Below are 21,264 nucleotides of genomic sequence, written 5' to 3'. Positions count from 1 at the left end.
GGGAGGCCTCCCCACACCGCGGCCGCAGAGGGAGGACAAAGAGCAGCAGCTCCCGACTTGCACGCGCGCCAGAGCCTGCAGCTCCATCAGACCGCTCTGGGTGGAAAAGGGCAGAAGCCGTGTTATAAATTGTGTTTCCAGAGGTCTGCACTGCTCAGCAAAAAATTAGCTTCCAAAGTTTTAATTGGTCCACCTAAAATAAATCCTTTTAATGAGCAAACAAACTGATTCAGGACGCAAACATGGAAAAATCGAAGGAGGCAAACCTCGTGAGCAATTTGTTTTTTAAAAAAAATTGACCCCTGAAGGGCCATTTCTTTGCTGGTTCGTGACCCGGGAGTGGATCAGACCGCCGGACAAAGGGCGGCGTGCTGAGCCTCTGTGGACTTGGAGAAGGAAACCTCGACAGCTCCTCTTCGGAGGGGACCCTGTTCCCAGGCGGGGTTTACAGCTACAAGTTGCACACACACAAACACGTGTCGCCGAGGCATTTACAAATGGAGAGTCCTGGTGACACTCCGACGAGTGCACGTAACCTTTTCAGCTTTACACCAAGGGACAGACTTCTGCAGGTCCTGGGTGCGTAAATTACAATAGGACAAGCAGTAATTGACTTTTAAACTCCACCCACTGCGAGGCCTACAGTTAATCTGTTTTTAGCACAAGGACTGCGGCTGTGAGGCTCACAGCTGGTAGGCTCTCCCCCCAGTCCAATTAAACCGGAGTCCTTCTGAACGGCGCTGGCGCGGCGAACTGAGTCTCCCCTCCCAGAGGGCGCGGTGGCCAACACCCCAGTCACCCAAGGGCAAGCTGCCCCTCACCCTCTCATCCCCAGCTCGAGAGGACACCGAATTCTGGAACACGAGAAAGCATCTGACAACCAGAAACTATGCTCAGAGGTGAAGATAGAAACAATTCTTGTGCAGTGATCTAAAAAACAGCATCTCTCTTTCCCCCCCACCCCAAAATTACCTATTTTAATAAGTAGACACACTGTGCCAGCTGAACCATTTAATTATCTGCAAAAATGATGAATCAAAACAATAGTTTGCAAAAATAAGTGACTAACCTCCGATTAAAATGTCCGTCCTCATTACGTCCAAACAAAAGGTACAATGTCTTTTTAAAAACCTAGCCCGAAGCGAGGAGCAGCCCCTGCGCAGGGGCAGCCCGCCAGCAGCCGCCATAGACGGGGACGTAGAAGGAAGCTTGTTTACTCTCTTACCCCTGAAAGGCCGCCCTGAGTGCCTGGTGCTCCTGGCTGCCGGCCAGGCTTGGCGCGGGGACCTGGGCCTGGAGCAGGGACCTGGTGATGTGACTCTCGCGTACCTTTAGCCAAGCCCTGGCTCACAGCTAGGGAAGGATGCTGGACAAGGAAAGGGCTTTTTTTTGTTTCGTTTTGCTAAAGGGTCCTGCGATGGGAGGGACAGGAAAAAGCCAAGAACCAAAAGGCAAAGGAGAAAGAGGTCAAAGCCCTCGGCGGGCTGAGCACAGACACGCCTGTTCTTCACCAGGGCTGAGCCGACGAGGAGGGGAAACGGGGCTGCCTCAGGTGCTGGCAGTTCTCTTTAAGAGTGTGTTACCAGCTGCACGTGGATATCTCGAGCAATCGCCCATTTCTGAACTCCTAGGGGGGGTTCACGTTATGTCATGCTACAGGGTCCCCTGAGCTGGGCGGGGCCCTGCAGGGGGGTCCCTCCTGGCCCCGCCTCAGTGGACCAGCTGGTGGCCCCTCACCGGACTGCACCTTCAGATGAGGTGGGAGGGGCCCGACTGCAGAGTGAATAAGACCCGGGCCCCCTGGCTATCAGGAAGCAGTTCGCCAGAACACCAGTGTTCGTGACGGCCATACCGGTGACCAGCTCTGCGGGCCCCTCGGCTCCAGGTGCTTCACGCCCATTATCTCTGACCCTCAGGACTACGGAAGACAAGATGGACCGAAGCGTTATGTGAACTATCCAAAGTCGTGCGGCAGGAAGAGGCAGATACCAAAGGGTGGATCTCAACAATCAAGGAAACCCCAACATCCCTGAGCCCGGGGGGCCAGGCCGACAGGGAGAAGGAGGCTCCACCGCCCCCCCCCCCCCCCGCCCAGAGAGAACCGGGCACCAAACAGGATGTTGCCACCGGAGACAAACCGGCTTTTGCAGAATTAGAAAGCCAATCAGAGGGCCAGCGTTTCACAAGACGCACAAATAGCCGAGAGGCTCACGGCCGGAGAGGCTGCCCACAGCACCTTTGGCAGAGGATGGGGACCCGTGTGTAACTCACGAGGCCAAGGCGCTCCGACAGGGGCAGCCTGGCGTCCCGCTGGCACGGGCGTGTTTACGGACGGAACAAGCGGCAACGGAACACACTCGTTCAGAATCGTGGGTGTGGCCCTGCCGAGGGACCGCCAGGCCGCGGCGCCATAAAACAGCCAGGCGTGAGGACCGCTCCCGCCAGGACCCCACCTGGAGGGACCCGAGACAGATCTGAGCGCCCGGGCCGCGCCCTGGGACGGTGACAGACACATCCCGTCCCAACGCGAGGCTGGGGCGCGGAAGCTTTTTTTTAAAGAACATACATGGGACACTATCCTGTTTGTTTTTTTAAAAAACCTATCCCTGGCCGTTCATAAAAAGAGGGGGAGAGCACTGGCATTCAGGACACACACACACACACACACGCACACACACACACGTGTGACAGGGGATGGGTTCAGGCGTGTCGCGCGCAGGAAGGAGGGCTTCCTTGTTCTAAAACAGATCAGAGTCCCCTCTGTCCCGATATTGGCAGGAAACGCGTTCGTCTGGCACAAAGCGAGGCTGGAGCTGGAGCTGGGGCATGCGCAGGGCCGGGAGTGGCTCAGCGGCCGGGGCTGGCTTCGGCCTGGCCTGGACGGGAGGCCGATCCAGAAAATGGAGCTTCACCTCGCGTTAGGGGGGGCGCTGAGGTGGCTGCTATTCAACAAGAGCCGTGCCGAGGCTGGGGTCCAGGAGGGCCGGGACCGGGGGGAGCGGGGGACACGCCTGGAGCTCAGTCCTAATAAAGGAAACTGGGCACAGGACGAAGAGAAGGCCATGGCGGGGTCAGCCGGTGCCTAGAGCTCTCCAGACGAAGGGCCGACGGCCAGACAGGGAGAACCCCGATAACGAGGGAGAGGAGGCTCCTGAGGGCCCAGGAAGAGATCCGGGAAGGGGTGGGGGGAGGGGCTGTGGGATGTCACAGCCACAGACCCACGTCGACAGCACCTGCTACGACCGGGCACAATGCTACCCTCACCATAAACCCTGTCACCATTTCATAGACGAGGAGACGGAGGCACAGGAAGGTGACGCTCCCTGCCTAAGATCACTCGGCATTATGTGTGGGCGCTGGGCTCACCTCGGCGTTCTGCCCGGCAACAGCGGGTGGGAGCCACAGCCGCTGCTCAGACTCCCTACAGACTGGGGCCTGTCACCTTCAGCACCAACGGCCTCACTGATGAGGTCCCGGCGGGGATGGGCCAGGAATCACTGGGGATTTAAAGAACGCTGAGACCTCACACGCCCACTCCATCCTGGTGTGATCCACTCTGGGTGCGTGTGCCGTCTCCGGCTTCTGGGTGCCAAGGGCAGCGTCCTCGGCTCAGGAGCCGGAGCTCCGGCCGGGGTCAGGCTGGATTCGAACCTCAGCCCTCCCACTTACTAGCAGCGTAACTCTGGGAAAATCACAATCTCTCAAAACCTCCGTTTTCTCCCACCTGTAAAATATTTATAACAATAACATGTATTTATTAGAGATGTTTATTTTACAGGGCTGGAGCACAGGGGTGCAGCAACGCTGGCAGCTGTGCTGTGTCCATAAAACACAGACGATAAGAGCAATAGCATGCAGCCGTAAGGTTTTCTGTGAGGTTTTCTGTGAGCTTTTCTTGGTAAGGAGTTATTGGGATTAAATGGCAAAAATGCATGGAAACTGCTTACGATCCAGTCTCTACATGGGAAGTGCTACAGGAAGGCTAAATATTATTAAAATAAATTAACATGATCCATTTTAATAGAAACAAAAACAACTCCAGCTCCCTAAATATATTTAAATTAAAGAAGTTGCCTTAATCATATCATTTTTCTCGCAGTTGAGAGTCTATTGTTTTGAGAGAGACAGAGACAGAGGGAGAAAGGAAGGCTAATTTGACAGAGGCTGCCCGGGCGGGGGAGTGTGGTGGAGGAGACCACACTCAGCCCGGAGCGACGGCTGGAGCAGCGCTCAGAGCAGAGGCGCGGGGACTGAGCCTCCCCTTTGTCGTCAGGTCTCCGGGAGCAGCCTCGGGAAGGATCCCGTGCTGCCCACAGTCACACATGGCGCCTGCCAGGAGGGGGATCGGGGTGGGGAAGTGGGGACACATCTCTGGTCTTAAACCGGACCAAGACGACGAGCCCACGGGAGGCGGGTCGGGAGCCGGTTCTCTCCGGTGTCCGTGTTCTCCGCAGTCAGGCAGTCTGGATGGAAGGCCCGTGAGGTCTGGAGGCCACAGTGCACTTTCGCTGGTAACATCTCGGGGCCCGATGGGCAAACACAGGGCTCCTTCCCGCGTGTCCGCGGCCCGGAAGGTGGTGTCGCCGCCCTGCTGCCTCAGGTGCTGGCCGGCGCCTGATGCCCGGAGCCGCCCACAGATGCCAGCTGAGCCGTGCTCACCGCTGACCCGCCACTGCCGTTACTGAGGGGGAGGGGGCGGGCAGGAGCGCCCAGAGGGCTCGGCTGGCGCGGGGCCTGTGAGAACCTGCCTCCCCCTCCCGCCATGGTCCCCCCCCCCACTCCCCTCGCGCTCGGGTTTGAGAGGGGGATCCCCCCCTCGTTCTCGGGTTTAAGAGGGGGATGTGGCCCATTAAACCGTGTCGCCTGCGCTCTGACATCTGAAAAACCAGAGGGAGGAGGGAAGCACAGCGGGAGGATGCCTGCCCTCTTCAGAGCACTGAAGTGTCTGTCACCTAATAACGTTTTCATCTTTCACGATGACGAAACTGGAAAAAGGCTTAACTTTTTCCTGTCCACAGGCAGGGGGAGAGCAGACGGGAAGCCCGGAGCAGAAAGCAGCCCGACCTCTTTCCTCCAAAAAAGCAACGGAAGAGGACTCCCTGGCGCAGTCCTCCCTCCCCGTGCAGGGGGCCTTGTGCTCTGACCCTGAGCCCATCGTCCCGTGCTGCGCCGTCTCCCATGGGCGCCCTGCTGCCCTCTGTCTGCTGGCCCCCAGAGGGGTCACAGCCTTTGCCACGGCCTTGCCTTTGTCTAACCACCTCCCCCCAACCCCCATTCTGAGGATCGAGGGAGCCTCCAATTCTAATCCAGCCTCACCGCCTCCGGCTCACAGCTGCCATCTCCCCGCAGAGCGGGCGGAGGCTGGCACCCCCAGTGGAAGGGGACGCAGAGGAGCTGCGGGCAGGGCAGGGTGGGCACAGGCCTTCCGAGAGGGGTCCACAGAGAAGAGGCGGCGGGCAGCCCGCGCCAGCGAGTGGCAGGGCAAACGCACAGACACAGGGTGAGGCACGGACGGCCACGGCGGGCAGGCGGGCGCAGCGGAGACCACAGGTGGGGCAGCCCCACACGGCAGTGAGTCTGAGTGACCGCAGCCGGCCGCGGGCGGGGCAGGGCATGGGGTCTGATCTGAGGAGCTGTGTTTTGGGAGATGAGTCTGCCACCCGGGCACCTGGACTGAGGACGGAAAAGCCGGGCCTAGGAAGACAGCCAGGTGGACGGCACAATACCTGGTCCCTGCAGGCCCGGGGGCCCCCGCCCTGTGAGTGGGAACAGAAGGCGGGAGGGCGAGCAGAGGGTCCCCAGGACAGGAGGCGCGCTGGAGGGCTGGGACGGGGCTATGTCCTTGGCAATGCCACCCAGAGCCTGGCGCAGGGTCCCGGGGTCTCCCTCGTCCTCAGGAGGGATCGCAGAGTGGACACTCCGGGAGGCTGTTCATTAGCGTCGGCCACACAGCCGCGCGGCGGACACAGGAGAGCACAGCCAATTAGCCGGGCCCACGTGAGCGTTTGCACTCCTAAATCCTGTGCGTTCCGAAAGGGTTAAAGCTTATTATTAGCATATAATTTACAGGCCTTTCTCCCAGGAAAGGAATAATGCACAGTAAATGCCACATTCATTTTAATAATACATGTTACAGTCTGTGCCCAACATCTGCACAAAGGTAAAGGAGACAGGTTTTTTTGACACGTCCCACTCTGCCATCTAAACACAGGCTTTTTGTTTCTTAAGTGACGGAAGGTTTAATCAAGAAAGCAGGCAATTCATCAATCGGAACAAGGCCGAGTGCGTGCGCCTGACAGCACACACATGGCTGTGTGCAGAGCGAGCCCGGCCACCTGTCAGGCGCACCTCTTACGTCGGGATGTACAAATACGCCGCGCGATCAATCCCCCCTCCGCTCCGACCCATTTCTTCTTTTCCTTATTCTGTTTTTCTTTGTGCTCGATTGTGTTGTCAGTCAGGGCCAGAATAGATGGATAGACAAGGGACGCGGTGGCTGCTGGAGGTGATGATAAAAATTTATACGCTTTTAAGATGACTTATTCCCTCCTTGATTTGAGCGCCGTTATTATAAATACGTTCTGCACTTCATTCAGGAATTCTCATCTCAGCCCATTAGCTGTGGCTGCGGCAAGCGGGCGTCCCTCTCCTGGGTCCTTGCCGTCCCGTCCCCCCACTCCCCGCCGCCTCTCCCACCAGCCTTGGGTGACCCCGAAAATCCTCAGCGAAGGATGCAGGGAAGAGGAGCCGGAGACCCGAGGCCACGGGAGCCCCGTGGATGTGCCCGTTACAGACACAGGCCGGATGGACGCTGCGAACGCAGAGGGTGCCGGATGGCTCCGGCTTCCACTGAGGGCTTTCCCTCTGGTGGCCGTGGACCTCACAGGCGCTGACCCCCGGTACACGGGGAGGGAGCACCACAGGCACGCACACCCCGAGCACGGGCGCCAGCTCTGCAGCGTGACGCGTGCACGTCACACACGGAGCGGATGGGTAAGAACCGTGGTCGGCGAACTGCGGCTCTTTGGCCCCTTGAGTGGGGCTCTCCCACAAAATGCCACGGCCTGGGCGAGTCTATTTTGAAGAAGTGGCTTAGAAGACGTTTAAGTTTAAAATATTTGGCTCTCCAAAGAAACTTCAATCGTTGTCCTGTTGATATCTGGCTCTGCTGACAAACGAGTTTGCCGACCACTGGGCTGGAGCACCGCCCGTGGAAAAAAACGGCGCTCCTCAGGCTGTTCCGTCTGCCGGCATTCGCTTTCCACCGGCAACGCTTTACGGACATGAAACTCTGAATCTTATTTTCCATTTCCCAGGTGAGGTTTTCCCCTGATTAAAAGGTAGAAATAATGTAGTCGCCACACGTGAAAGGGAAAGACGCTTACAGCCGTCCGGTATGCTGCGGGCGCGTTTTCCAAGGATCCTATCTTAAAATATACAGATTCTGCTCATCATAAGATGAAGAGCTGGTGGCAGAAATTTTATCCCACTGGCTGAAATACATAAATCATGAATTTCATAATACTGATAATTAAATGTCCGTCTTCCCATTTAAATGAGGACTAGATTAAAACTGCACGGAGAAGGCTGATACTCAGAAAACATTAATTATTTTTAATTGCTTTGTGCTCTCCTGGTCTGATGTCGGTTCCATGGCTCATACACGGCTCTGTTTCCGATAAAGTCCTCCTCCGCTCTGCTCGCGAGGCGCGGGCCAAGCGGAGGGGCCGATGGGCTCAGACTTGCCCACGCTCGCACGCTTCCTGGTGTCGGCATCTTGAATGGGGACTGGGTTTTAAGAGGGAACAGCTGCAGCCGAAACCGGTTTGGCTCAGTGGTAGAGCGTCGGTCTGCGGACTGAAAGGTCCCAGGTTCATTTCCGGTCAGGGGCATGTGCGTTGGTTGCGGGCACATCCCCAGTGGGGGGTGTGCGGGAGGCGGCTGGTCGATGTTTCTCTCTCATCAATGTTTCTGGCTTTCTCTCTCCCTTCCTCTCTGTAAAAAAATCAATAAAATATATTTAAAAAAAAAAAAAGATTTAAGAGGGAACAGCTGCAGAAGGCAATAAGCTGGCTTTTCCAGCAATCAAAAAGAAAACCGAAAAAAAAAAAATGCACATGCACACACACACACACACACACACACACACACACACACGCACACACACACACACGCCCCAGGCCGGTTCCAGGTCATGGCTGTGGTCTGGGGCCACTGTGCCCTGTCACTCTCCAACGTGATGATGTGGTGGATAAAGCATGTGGTCAGCCTAACGCCGATGGGTAAGTGGACATGTCAGCACGGGATCTGCCCCCGACTCAAAGGCAAGGACACGGAGGCCCACAGCTCCTCGCTGAGGCTGTTCCTCCTGAATCCGCGGGTATGTGAGGTGTCCAGGGTCATTACCTGCCTGTCTTAATATGCATGCGCTTAATTTTACTACTTTAAGCTACCGTGTCCATTTTTCAAAAGGGAGAAAAATAGGTTTTCTTTTGCAAACATTCTTCACTTGGGAATAGAAATCAGTTGATAACCAGCACCCCACAGTCACCGGCTCAGGAGGTGACAGCTGTCACAGACGGACAGACACATTCCTGGGTGAAAGGCAGAAGCCTGTGCTGCAGGCTGGGTGCCCGCACAGGGGTGTCCCTCAGGCTGGACGGGCCCCAAGGTCTTGAGTCCCCACGGTGTGTGATGCTCAGCACAAGGCGACATCTCTCTCAGTCCTCAGACATCTCTGGCTCACCGAGCGGGTCCCCTACGTGGTCCTTCAGGTGGATCGTTTAAAAAAACGTTATATATTTTTACTGACTTCAGAGAAGAATGGCGAAGGAGAGATAGAAACATCAATGATGAGAGAGGATCGTTGACTGGCTGCCTCCTGCATGCCCCCCACTGGGGATCGAGCCAGAAACCTGGGCATGTGCCCTGACTGGGAACTGAACCACAACCTTCTGGTCCATAAATCAATGTTCAACCACTGGGCCACACAGGCCAGGCTCAGGTGGACCTTTTAAACTCACTGAAAAACGGTGGTTTTGCTATTCGCTGCCCCTTGGGGGCCTCCGGACGGGGAAGGTTCAGTAAAAGGGACAGCCAGCTTGATTCTTGCTGTCTGTACGGAAGCTGCCCTGGCCCAGCACCGAATCCAGACTGCCCCTCACCCGCGGCTGCGCCCTAAGTTCCTGGCCCAGGTTTTTGTTCACACTTACTTTTTCACTCCCATTTTTATTTTGCTACATGTATTTCGAGCTACCTTCAATCTTTCCGGAACAAAGAAAATAGATACGAATACATGTTCAGACATCTAATCATCTAAAAATTCTAAGAAAGAAAAGGCAGAATGCCATCATTTGGGACTAAACTAGAAGACGTTTCAGGAGAGAGAAGATATTCTTAAAAAGAAAACTAACAGCCAGGAAGAGTCCAGAATAATAACCTTTTGCACGCTGACATCCCAGGGGGAGTCCCCAGAGGAGGCGGTGTGGGGACTGCCATTCCGATCGGGGCACACGCCAGCGTATCAGGGTTTCAGCAGGAGCCGTGCTCCTCCCCCACTCTGAGTGCAGGAGAAAACCTCGGGCTAGATCACGCAGAGCAGCCGACAGGTTCGGGCAGACCACGCGCGGGGCCCCGAAAGGCTGACGGATACACACACAGATCGGCAGAGCCTGCCCGACGAGAAGGACCTCGCAGACACGAAATGAGCTCACGGGAGGTGGTGGCCCGAGGCTGCAGGCGCTGGAGGGGCGGTTCCGGGTGATCCTCTGCCCCAGACCACAGAGGGCATCCCTGGGCGAGGCAGACCCTGGCTGAAGGCCTGCCGCCCGCCCCCTCCCTCCCCGAAGGAGCCGCCCTGAGCAGCGTCTTCCTTCTGCAGGTGGCATGGGTAGATGTCTTAGAGAAATTCCGGCATGCCCTTGGGAAAACATTTCAAAGCAAATAGTACTTCACTAACCACACGTACAAATTAGATGTGGGCTGCTTTTGCAGATTCTAGTTACACTGTTTGGAAATCTACTTATGTTAGGAAGGACTGCAAACTAATCAAGTATTTTCAGGCACGAACCAGCCCCCAGGATTCTGCACCAAAGGCGCAGGTCGTGAGCATGTGCTCCAGCTACCGTGGCATCAGGCATCAGGCACCGGGCAAGGGCTGAGGCCCAGGGCACACGCTGCCTTGACTGTTTTTGGAATAAACTGCTGAAACCTTAACTTCGCAGTACCACACGGAGAAGTGGCACTCGGAGCCAGATCCTGCTCGTGTGGGGGAGGGCGGTCTCTGCCCCTTCCATCCAGAACGCCGCGGGCAGGCAGCCGGGGTCGGCGGGCAGGCTTCCCAGCGGCACGCGGCTGCCCGGTGCTGAGCTTGCAGCCTCCGGAGCCAGCGGGTCCTGCGGGTGTTTCTGGCAGCATCACCACAAAGCATTCCCAGGCCCGGCAGAGCGGTTTGATGCCTGCAGCCGCCGAGGCCCGAGCTGCCTGCTGCTCTGGGCTGCAGCCTCCCAGCTCCCTCTGCTTGGGAGATAAAACCCAACTGTCTGCCGTTTACGTAACTGTAACTGAAGCTGCTGAATGGCTTCTCCCGTGTCTCGAGGCCGTTGCTGAGCGAACAGCTGAAATGAACCCAGACAACACCTCATCAAAGCCCGGCGAGGAAGCGCGGCCCGAGCACACAGGCGCTCCTGCCCGCCGGGAAGCCTCGCTCCGCGGGCCCTTTTCCGCAGGAACGCCAGCAGCTGGGAAAGCCATCAGAGAGCCCGAGGGGGGCAGCGGGCACACCGCCCAGAGGTTTGCAGGCTGGAGGGAGCCGTCCTCAGCTCCGGCTGAGCCTCCACACGTGCCTGCAGAGTGAGATGCTCTGCCAGTAGGCACCTGGGGACACAGTGGCTCTTCCACAAAACAGGCCATCTTTCCAGCCGGCCATGCTCCTGTGGCCTCTGCAGACAGAGCCGCTGCACAAGTGCAGCTCCCCCTGGAGATGCTGTTCTCAGACACGTCCCCTCCACCCCCCCCTCCCGGGCGCCTGGCTCCGGGCGTGCAGCCAGGCCCTGGGCCCGGGACACCCGTCCTCACCTCTCCCAGCAGGTGCGCCACCCAGAAATGGAACAACTGGCTTTTGCTCTTACTTCCAAACCCATTAGGCAGTGATCATAACGAGAAAAACGAATACTGACACGAATTACACCATTGTTCTCCTGCGTCTATTGAGTAACCCGAGGTTGGATTTTTAGAGGAAAGATTACCTTTTAAATAAGCGGTTCATTACGGAACATGAGGGAATGCCATGTTCCGTGTTCAGAGTGCCACTCACCATTAAGGGCGTGCGCTGGGAAGTGGCACTTCCCCCTCAGACAGACACCCCGACGAGGGCCCGGGATAAGCGAGGGGAGCAAGCCACCCGCCCGCCAGGCACCTAATGAATCTCAGTCCCGTAACAAGGCTGTGAGTGCCCTCCCCGGTGACGGGGAAAGGAGAACCAGGACTGATGAAGTTCCTGCCAAGGAAACACTATCAATTTCAAGGCCAAGTTCAGAAATCACAGACTCCTGTGTGGGGTGAGGGGGCAGAGCTAGGCCTGGTCTCCCGCCCGCGTTCCCTCTGTGAGAGATGAGAGGCGGACAGCCTGGATGCGGGCGGGAGACCAGGCCCAGCTCTGCGGGCCCCCCCCTCCCCAGCCCCGTGGGAAACCCGCTCGGACCTGGACCTGGCAGGTGAACAATGTGCTGCCTATTCTCTGGAAACCTCCCCTCAAGCCTGGGAAACTCACACATTGTTTTTCATCATTAGTTTCAAAACACGCTGCGTATCCGGCCCTCCTCCGAGTGTGCGGAGACACAGAGGAGGGGGGCTGCTGGCTGCCGGGAGCAGGGCCTGGCAGGGAAGGGGTGGCAAGACGGATGCCCTGGAAGCACGGAGGGAGGAGGCGCGGACGGACGGCAGCTGCCGCTGGCGGGCCCACGTACCTGAGATGGCGTACAGGTTGGAGTGCTGGTACTCGTAGTCCGCCCGCGTGCTGCTCCTGCCCCGGAAGGTGGCTGGCAGCGTCAGGGAGATGTGCCTGGGGGAGACGGACACGGGAGGTTAGGGTGCGGGGAGCATTCCTGGGTGCAGAGCGCACAGACACCATCGCCGTCGGCAGCCCCCAGCAGCATGGCGCAGAGCAGGTGCTCCTGGTGAGCAGGGTCCTCCACCAGCCCCAGTTCCCCAAGGAATCCAGAAGGTTCCACACCGGGAAGGGCTTCGGAGAGGAAGAAAGGGGTTCCCGGTGACGGCACGCCCAGGGAGCTCCAAGGAGGTGGGCGGCTCAGGCCAGGGCTCTGCCCACCAGGTAAGGGACACCCACGGGCCCAGAGCCCGCGGCTTTGGGCGTGAGCCGGCTGTTCTGTGTCCTGGTCCCAGGTTCCATCCCTCAGCTTCCACACGGGACCCCTGGGGAAGCGCTCTGTGAATACGGTGCTGGGCGTGGCCACCACTTTTTCCAAACAGACTCGCCCAGGCTGTGGTATTTTGTGGAAGAGCCACACTCAAGGGGCCAAAGAGCCACATGTGGCTCAAGAGCCTCAGTTTGCCAACCCCAGTCCTGGAACGACTGGTGCACAAGGACTCCTGGGAGGTAGGGTGCTCTGGGGAGGCCTGTGCCCACAGACCAGGAGCGAGCAGGAGCCTCCCAGGACCTGGGCACCGAGGCTGTAAAGCTCGCATGTCAAACTCAAAGGCTAACAAGGGTCAAATGAATGAGGCATGCGGCCCTCGGGCTGCGAGTTTGACACGCTTGCTGTAGAGGCATTTGTGGAGTGAGCACTGATGGCAGTGCCACCGACTCAGAGGGGCTTCCCTGAGCACCGAGGTGTGCTGGGGCCGCAGGGCGAGCAGCAGCGTGGCCACTGGGCGCTCCCCGTGGGCAGTGAATGTGCGTGAGGCTGAGGGTGCAGGTGAGCCCTGAGGAGCCCTCAGGCCGCAGGGGCCAGAGGTGCAGGAACAAATACCTTCCACGTGACACGCGCCGAGAACACCAACTGGGCGCTGAGTGAGCCTCAAAGGAAGGAAAGACACTCATTTAAAGGGGCAGAGCTTCTTGTGACGCCTTCTGAGGCCGGGGCCGGAGGAGGGGGTTCTCTGCCCGGAGACGAAGGTTCCTGACTCCGTGCTGCCCCTCACGGCACGGACGAAGGCCCTCCAGCCGCCTGGGAACTCGCTGACGACACCGACCCGCAGCCCAGACCTGGGCGCCGGGTCAGGGCCCGGGTGAGGCCACAGGCGTCAGTGCTAACAGGCACCGCAGCACTAGGCCCGGCCGGCCGCTTTGGAAGCTGGGTGAGGGGCAGCTGCAGAGGCTTCGGCATTGATCAATGCCTCTGACCACAGCCCTCAGTCACCGGAGCTGAGCAAACGCCAGGATGAATTACTGGCTGCGGTTGTGGTTGAGCAGAGCGCAAACGATGACAGGTGACCCCGCAGAGGCTGGCGCGCCGGCCCCGGTGTGCGGGTCTCCCCGGTCCTCTGAGGCTCCTCACACCCACCGCCCCCGAGGCGACCCAGCCTGCCCTGCGGCTCACGTGCTGGGCTCGGGGCAGGATGGGGGGGGGGGGGCTCTGGTTCAAACGTCATTAAGAATTCCAACATGGTGACAGCGGGGCACAAGCGGGCGCGGGGCCCTCTGAGCGCGGGCGCCGTGGGACGCCCCGGGGATCCCCTCACGGTTCCAACCCAGCGCCAGGGCTGCCACACCCGGAGGTTTCTGAGCCTCGAAAGCCCCCAAAGACACAGCTGGCTTAACCAGGACAGAACGAACGCCTGTGCAGAGCGGCAGCTACTCCGGGGCTGCAGGCACTCAGGGCCCTGCTGGAGCTCTGACGGGATCCAGAAGGATTGTTAAGCCGAGATGTGACGAGACCCAATTTGCAATTTTAAAAGATTGCCCGCCTGTGGGAAAGGGAGGGCAAAACCTGCGATGCCCCGAGTGGTGGAGCAGCAAATTACGATGAGGATTACCATGTAACTGCAAGCAATTATTCAGCACCTACAGTTTACACCCCCCCCCCCCCCATAGTTCCTGCCAAGATGGCCTGCTGCCTTCCTCTCCGCAAGTACCGTAGTTTTGGGACCATTCTATGGCACAGGGGCCTTGCTCCTTAGCCGCCCTGGACCCAATGTGGTCCGACCTTCCACTGCCTCCCCCGGCCCCACCTGGCTGCACCCCCGCCTGGTTCTCTTTCTTCCTTGCAGATGGCCCTTTCTGGCTCTGACCTTTTCAAGGCTGCTGTTCTCAAAGTTCTAGTTTAGCTACCTTCTCACTCCACACCCCTGCCCTGGGTACCAAACCCATACTCACACCCGGCTTTAGCCATTTTCACACAGCTGCCCAGCCTGCCAGCCTGCGTCTCCCTCTGACAGGAAGAAGGGAGGTCTTGTGACTCTATGACGATGCCATGGTTTGTGTTTTTCCCCCCTATGACTTAGCTTGATTCTTTATTCATGCTGCTCCTTCTTCCCAGAATCTCCATTCCTTATGTACTTTCCGAACTCCTATTCATCCTTCAAGACCCCGTCTAAGCACCCACTCTTCAGTAGGGCCAACCCAGGGCTTATTCCAGGCTGGACTGGATGCCTGAATGACCCCTCTCACTCTAGGTACCCCGATATACTGTAACCATTTGATATAAGCCTATCTTTCTCGTATGACTGTGACCTCTCAAGGGCAGGGCCAAATCTCATCACTTTTGTACCCCATTTTCTAGGGCGATTTCTGCCCTAGATTACTGAATATGTGTCAACCAAATCCAGGGTTGAACCTACTCCATGGGGATCCCTGGGCCCTCTTGGACATGAAGTGCTGTGAGCCTCCGTTACTCCATTCCTGCCCGTGTGTGCTCCCCAGTTACTAGGAGATCCAAGGAGCCTCTGGGAGATCCATTAGAGCGTGCACCGCACTGCTCTTTGCTAGGAAGGAAAATAGGTACGACATAACGAGAATTTGGTGGTGGCAGCGGCCAGGAATTTACAGGGGGGGGGGGGAAGTTTCTGATCTCATATGACAATGCCTGGTGTTGCGGTAAATAAAAAATTAAAAGACAATTCAAGCCCTGGCAGTGTAGGTACTAGTAAGTGGTTAGAGCACGTGTCAAACACAAGGCCCGCGGGCCAAATCCGTTCCGCCAGGCCTTGCAATGTGGCCCGCACCGCGCTGTCATCACTGCACTCCGCTGTGTTTCCATCACAATGACAGTTTATGACTGTTCAGTAAACCATTCAGCCCGCGATTTAGGCTGGATTTTAGATTTTGGCCCCTTCTCTGATTGAGTTCGACACCCCTAGGTTAGAGCATCAACCCAATGCACAAAGGGTCATGGGTTTGATTTCCAATCAAGGGCACATACCTGGCTGCAGTTCGACCCCTGGCCCCAGTGGGGGGTGTGGGAGGCAATCAATCGACGTGCCTCTCCCTCCCTCCCTCCCCACCTCTCTCTCTTCCTCCCTCCCTCCCTTTCTCTCCCTCTACCCCCCCCCCCCATAGAGTAATTGTTCCAAAGGTAGTGGTTGAATTAAAATCAAGCTGCCAGAAACTCCAGCTACGGAGTGGACGTGGCAGTGTGGAGGGCAGCTTTCAGGGAGCAGAGTGCTCAGGCCTCGGCCCGCTGCACTGGGGAGGAGAGTCCCTATGCTGCGTGTTTGCTTCCGCTGCTCCTGGCCCGGAAAGGAGGGAGGTGGGGAAGGGGCAACCCCAGGCCTCCGTGAACGAGGAGCAGCAGACTGGGCCGAGGGAGCGATCACTGGGGTTACTGGACGGAAGTCACCTGCGGAGGAGAAGTGGTCCGCGCTCTGCGTGTCAGCCTCCAGGGACAGGGACAGGGACAGCTCTGCAGCCGCTGAGTCTCAGCGAAATGACACCCCCGCCCTGTGTCCCTGTCTGGTGGGGAACCACCTGCCAGGCACTGGGCAAGGTTCTTTCATGCCCATCACCTTGCCTAACCCTCCCAGCAACTTCTTAAGGTGGGAATAATCCTTTTTACCAAAGACAGGAAGCCGGCTCTACGGTGTGGTGCCCAGAGAGGAGTGGGGTGCCTGTGGGCCCGGGGCCGCTGGAGGAAGAGGCAGGCCGTCAGAGGCCAACGATGGCTGCCATTTGACTCAAATGAGGAGTTAATATTCCAAAAACCCATTCGGTAACTGAGGCTTCCAACTAGAGCACCCCCAAATGCCCAGGCACTTTACCGAGCTCCCTTCTCTGTCCCCCAGGAGCTGCCCCGCTGAGCTGCCGCGTCTCTGCAGGTGGGACGGGCTGTCCCGCAGCGAACAGGGCGGCATCCCGCACGCTGCTGCCTGGGCTCCGGCTAAGCAGATGCCGAGGGAGATCTCATTCCCCGCCTCCCCCGCCAGGCACCTTATTCAATTAACGTGGCCACGAGGCTGCCGACAGCTCCATATGAGAGCCCTTCAGTTCCAGAATCCATTTTATTATGTGACAATGGTTGCCAGCACGATTTATTTCCTTTGATGGGATTCTGCCTTTTCCGTGTTAATTTAAATCTGTATTTTCTAGTGCTGATTCCAGGTCTGTGTGAATTTTTAAAATGTGACCATTCATCTTTCGGGCCCGTGGCCACATACAAGGAGGACACCTCTGCCCTCTCACACTGTCAGAGGGCAGCGAGGAGGCCACTGCAGCTAGAGGCAGGTGTCACTGTCATCTCCTACCCCCCCCCCCCCCACACACACACACCAGCCACAACCTGAGGCGTGAAATCGCAGTCCCGTGCTGTTTCTGGGGGAGCTTCCCCTGGTGCCCACGGACCCGAGGGCTCCCAGACTGCGCCCAGAAGGCCGCAGCTCTTCCCATGAGAACACTGAGACATCACGTGCCTTTCACCCTCACCCTCTCACAGCAGACAGGAGGTTCCGGAAGCTACGTGACATGATGGTGTCCTTGTTCTGAGGTAAGTTTCAGTTTTAACTTCTGATAAGGTGAATGTGGATAAAAATAACTACCACGAACACCAATTCCTTGGAATCCTCCATTTGAAAAACTGTAAAATTCCTACAGCAAGAGTTTGAAAGCCACTGATGCAGGACCATGTGTTGAATGTAACTCTGCAAAGGCCGGGTGGTGAAGCCCAAGACACGTTGAGGGTTTTGCTTTTCCCCACTGTTCATTTGCCTAAACCTGCGCCAGGGAGAAAGGCAGAGCAGGAATAACAATGTAAACGAGAGACTCCTGAGCCTATTCTAGAGCAGGGGAGAGCTAACGGGTGAAATCAATATACCCAAGAGCCCAGGATTTGGTACTTCGGTTTAAACACATCTTGATCGGAGGATGCCAATCAGCCAGAGAGGAGGAGTTGGATGTGGTGCTCACCCTGGATCCTGCTGTTCCTTGTACACAGTCACCCCCAAGTCCCCAAACAGCCAGGGGATCCCTTTTCTTAGCGGCAGTGACGGACCATCAGAGAGCACAACTTGTGTTTATGAGACACAATAAGCAAGACAAGACAGTTAAACAGCACATCTCCCCAAGTGACAAAGAATCACATTTGTTCATTCACTTTCAATGGTATGAAGAAGGATCGATAGCTGAAAATATTTAAAAGAATGGAAAAAGTTCAAATTAGGAGGATAAAATGCTATATGCCCTAAAAAGAAACCAGGTCTCTGTGATTTGTAGGGCCAGTTACCCAGGTTCTAAAAACACTAATGAGAGCCCTGGCCAATGCGCTCAATGGTTAGAGCATTGGCCCCAAGCACTAGAGCACCCCCAAATGCTCGGGCTCTTTACTGAGCTTTTGGGAGGGTCCTGGGTTCGATTCCCCAGCCGAGGACATGTACCTGGGTTGCAGGTTCAATTCCGGGCCCCATGGGAGGCAACTAACCTGTGTGTATCTCTCTCTCTCTCTCTCCCCCTTCCTCCCTTACACTCTCTCTAATCAATGAAAAAGAAGAAAAAAATCCTCAGGTGAGAATTAACCAAAAGCCAAACCATAACAAAAAACAAGAACATTAATGAGAACAGAGAAAGATAACAAAGATTCAGAAGATCATCTATCAATAACGAGCCCCCAAGTGGGATGAGGGAGCAGAGGAAGAACTGCACAGCCCCTTTTGGCCGCACCCAGTCTGGAAATACATCATCGTGAAGGCATCTAAGAAGCGTCACATGAGCCGAGCCAGTTTGGCTCAGTGGATAGAGTGTCAACCTGTATACTGAAGGGTCCCAGGTTCGATTCTGGTACAGGGCACATGCCTGGGTTGCAGGCTCGGTCCCCAGTTGGAGATTTGCAGGAGACAGCTGGTCAATGATTCTCTCTCATCATTAATGTTTCTCTTTCTCCCTCTCCTTTCCTCTCTGAAAGCACTAAAAATATATTTTGGAAAAAGTGTCACATGACAAGATGAAAAGAACATTTCCTCTGGGAAGACAACTTACTGTTGTGTGTAGAAAAAATGATCTGCATTAGAAATAGTGCAGAAATAAAATTTCAAAAATCTGAATTAGTAACACAGTAGGATAAGCCCACCACGAATTTTCAGAATGCAGAGAAAGAATCCAGAAATGACAATAAGAAAACCGTGATAGGTATGCGGGGAAAAAAAAACCCCAACCTAAATATTCTAGGTGTTAGAAAGAAATCAAAACCATTAAGAGAAGTAACAATTTAAACAGTTTAAAACTTGCTGAGTTAAAAATAAAACATCTAAATATAGAACCTGAGAGGGCTTCCAACATTCCAGACAAAATCAGTGAAGTGACTCATGACTAAATCAATCCTTATTTCAAGACTGAGTGTAAAGTTACAGTAATCAAGACAGGGTGGCGTTGGCATCAAGATAAACACACGGATTAATGTGTGTTTAAACAGAACGGATCGTCCAAACAGAGCCACACATACGTGTCGAAACAGAGCCACACATATGTGACCAATTGAATTTCAACGAAGGTGCCAAGACGACTCAGTGGGGAAAGGGTAACTTTTTCGATAAATGATGCTGGAACAACTGCATAACCACATGTCAAAAACAACAACAACAAAGGACCTTGATGCTTACCTCACACCGTATACCCACACACACAGATAAAAAATGACCCAAGAGATTCACGGGGCATTCTAGTACGGAGGAAAGGGGAGGAACACACGATTACATCCAGGCCGCCTAGGGCTTGATCCTCTAGTTACACGCATCTTGGTTTAACAATAGCAGCACGAACTCTCCTAGAGGAAACACGAGAGACAACCTTTGTGACCTGGCAAAGACTTCTTAAACAGGACACACAAAAAAGCACGAACTAGACAAGCTCATCAAGTTACACTTTTCCCCCCCTTTCCTCCTCCAGCATATCACCGGCCATGCAGTCTGGGCCCGTGGCCTTTCCTCGCTAGAGATGACATCTCGGCCTCGGTTGTATTTCAGCTCCAGGCCCAGCAAACCCAGCCAAGGCTGACCTCAGGACCAGCCGCACTGCATAACGACCCCCCCACCCTGGTGCTGACCATCCATCAGTGGAGACCTAGACCTGAAGGACACACATGGGAAGTTGCTGAATGTTCTACTAAGATCTTCCCTGGAACCGCCCCTAAACCTCCACCCTTAAAACCCCGAGGACTCAGAGTGCTGAGCCTTTCCCTTCTCCTCCCCACCCTCCCCTCCCCCACCAGGTGCTTACCATTTCCTTCCTCACTCCCAAGCCCCAAGGGCCCTTCCTTTGCCTCTAAAACTTGCTTCCTCAGCCCATTTCTTATACGAATTCCCTCTAAGGTTTTGTAAATAAGTGTTTTCTTATCGTTTGAATCTTGGTTCTGAATCCTATCCTAGCCAGAACTCCGGTAGCAAGGCTGCTGAACCCGGGTCTGCTCTGACCCCACTGGCCTAACACCTGGTCCTGTTCTCGCCTCCCACACAAGACCAGGCCAGGTGATTTCTAGAGGACAGCACTGAAGCTGGAGACGGGGAAACAAGGAAGGGCCTAGGACCGTGGTCAGCAAACTGCGGCTCTCGAGCCACATGCGGCTCTTTGGCCCCTTGAGTGTGGCTCTTCCACAAAATACCATGGCCTGGGCGAGTCTACTTTGAAGAAGTGGCGTTGGAAGAAGTTTAAATTTCAATCTTTGTACTGCTGATATTTGGCTCTGTGGACTGAGTTTGCCGACCACTGGCACAGAGTATGTAAATACCACACACACAGCGTGTTTTTGTGGTTACGCATACACACACATAATGCCATGGCACAAAGGACGGAAGGCTTTGCCCCTCGGCTGGGACGGCCGGGCTGGAGGCAGGGCTGTGATTGGGAACGTGCTCGCCGTGTGGCCAGCAGAAGTCTGAGACGGGAGTGTGCATTCCACATCCTCTTAAGCGCTCTTTTTTAATCTTTTCCCAACGAGAACTTATTTTTTCTATTTACTGGGCGAAAAGGAGATGGCAAAAGTAGGAGAGTTCTTCTCAAAGTTGTTGGGGTCACTGGACGGACTGGCGTGGAGGGCAGCACCCGCTCCTGCTGCCTCGGCCACGTCTGGTTTCCTAGCTGCGCGCCTGCGGGTGGCGGGGACCACGGCAACGCGCAGAGGAAGCACAGGCTGGGTGGGGGAGGGACGTGCAGAAGCCGAGCTAATTGAGTTAAGGTGGTCGGGGGGAGAAGGAACAGAGCACATGGCTAAATGAAATTCCACTTCATTCCCGCAAACGCCGCTGGGAAGAAGTCATCTGCGCCGCGCAGCCTCCGCGCCAGGTGTGAGGACGTGCCTAATGAACGCCGTTTAATGAAGAAAGAGGCTCTTGTAAAACACCTGGCACAGGCGGGTGCGGAGCGGCGGGCAGGGCCTGGGCCACACCTGCTGGCTCTTTAATAAGCACCTTCCCGGCATCGGCTCTCCCAGGCCGGTCACGGTGTCAGCCCGGGTCCCGTCCGCGGCCACACTCGCTGACAGTTCAGGGAGCTTGTTTCTCAAGGACCATATGCTCAGGCACCGGCTCACCCTGGAAGGTAATTAAAACGAATCATTTTCCGCCAAAAGGGCCTGACCAGCACCCCCTCACGGACCTCACGGCCGGGACCCCTGTCCCGGGTCCCCCGGTTTCCACATGGAGATTCCAGGTTAGGACTCAGGTCTCTGGAGACCCAGAGAGGCGAGAAAATCCTGCAAATTTTTTTCTTATAAGTTGGCCCCACCAAAACAGAAATGCTATGCTTTTTGAAAATATATATGTTTTTACTGATTTAAGAGAGGTAGGAAGAGGGAGATAAAAACATCGATGATGAGAGAGAGAGTGACC

At 55.9% G+C, this 21,264-nt stretch overlaps 1 protein-coding gene across 2 annotated transcripts in view; it reads right to left on the bottom strand.

The window, feature by feature from the left end:
• Positions 1–21,264, bottom strand: part of MVB12B (multivesicular body subunit 12B) — a 121,312-nt gene that overhangs the window by 38,483 nt on the left and 61,565 nt on the right. For both annotated transcript variants that reach the window (XM_036412064.2, XM_045572057.1), the window contains exon 7: positions 11,967–12,061. In XM_036412064.2, coding sequence (XP_036267957.1) covers positions 11,967–12,061 — 95 coding nt within the window. The remainder of the gene's footprint in view (positions 1–11,966; positions 12,062–21,264) is intronic.

Source organism: Pipistrellus kuhlii, unplaced genomic scaffold (assembly GCF_014108245.1).
Source record: "Pipistrellus kuhlii isolate mPipKuh1 unplaced genomic scaffold, mPipKuh1.p scaffold_m20_p_43, whole genome shotgun sequence".
NCBI classification, from domain to species: domain Eukaryota; kingdom Metazoa; phylum Chordata; class Mammalia; order Chiroptera; family Vespertilionidae; genus Pipistrellus; species Pipistrellus kuhlii.
Note: the sequence above shows the minus strand (reverse complement) of the source record. Positions and strands in the feature narration are given on the sequence as shown.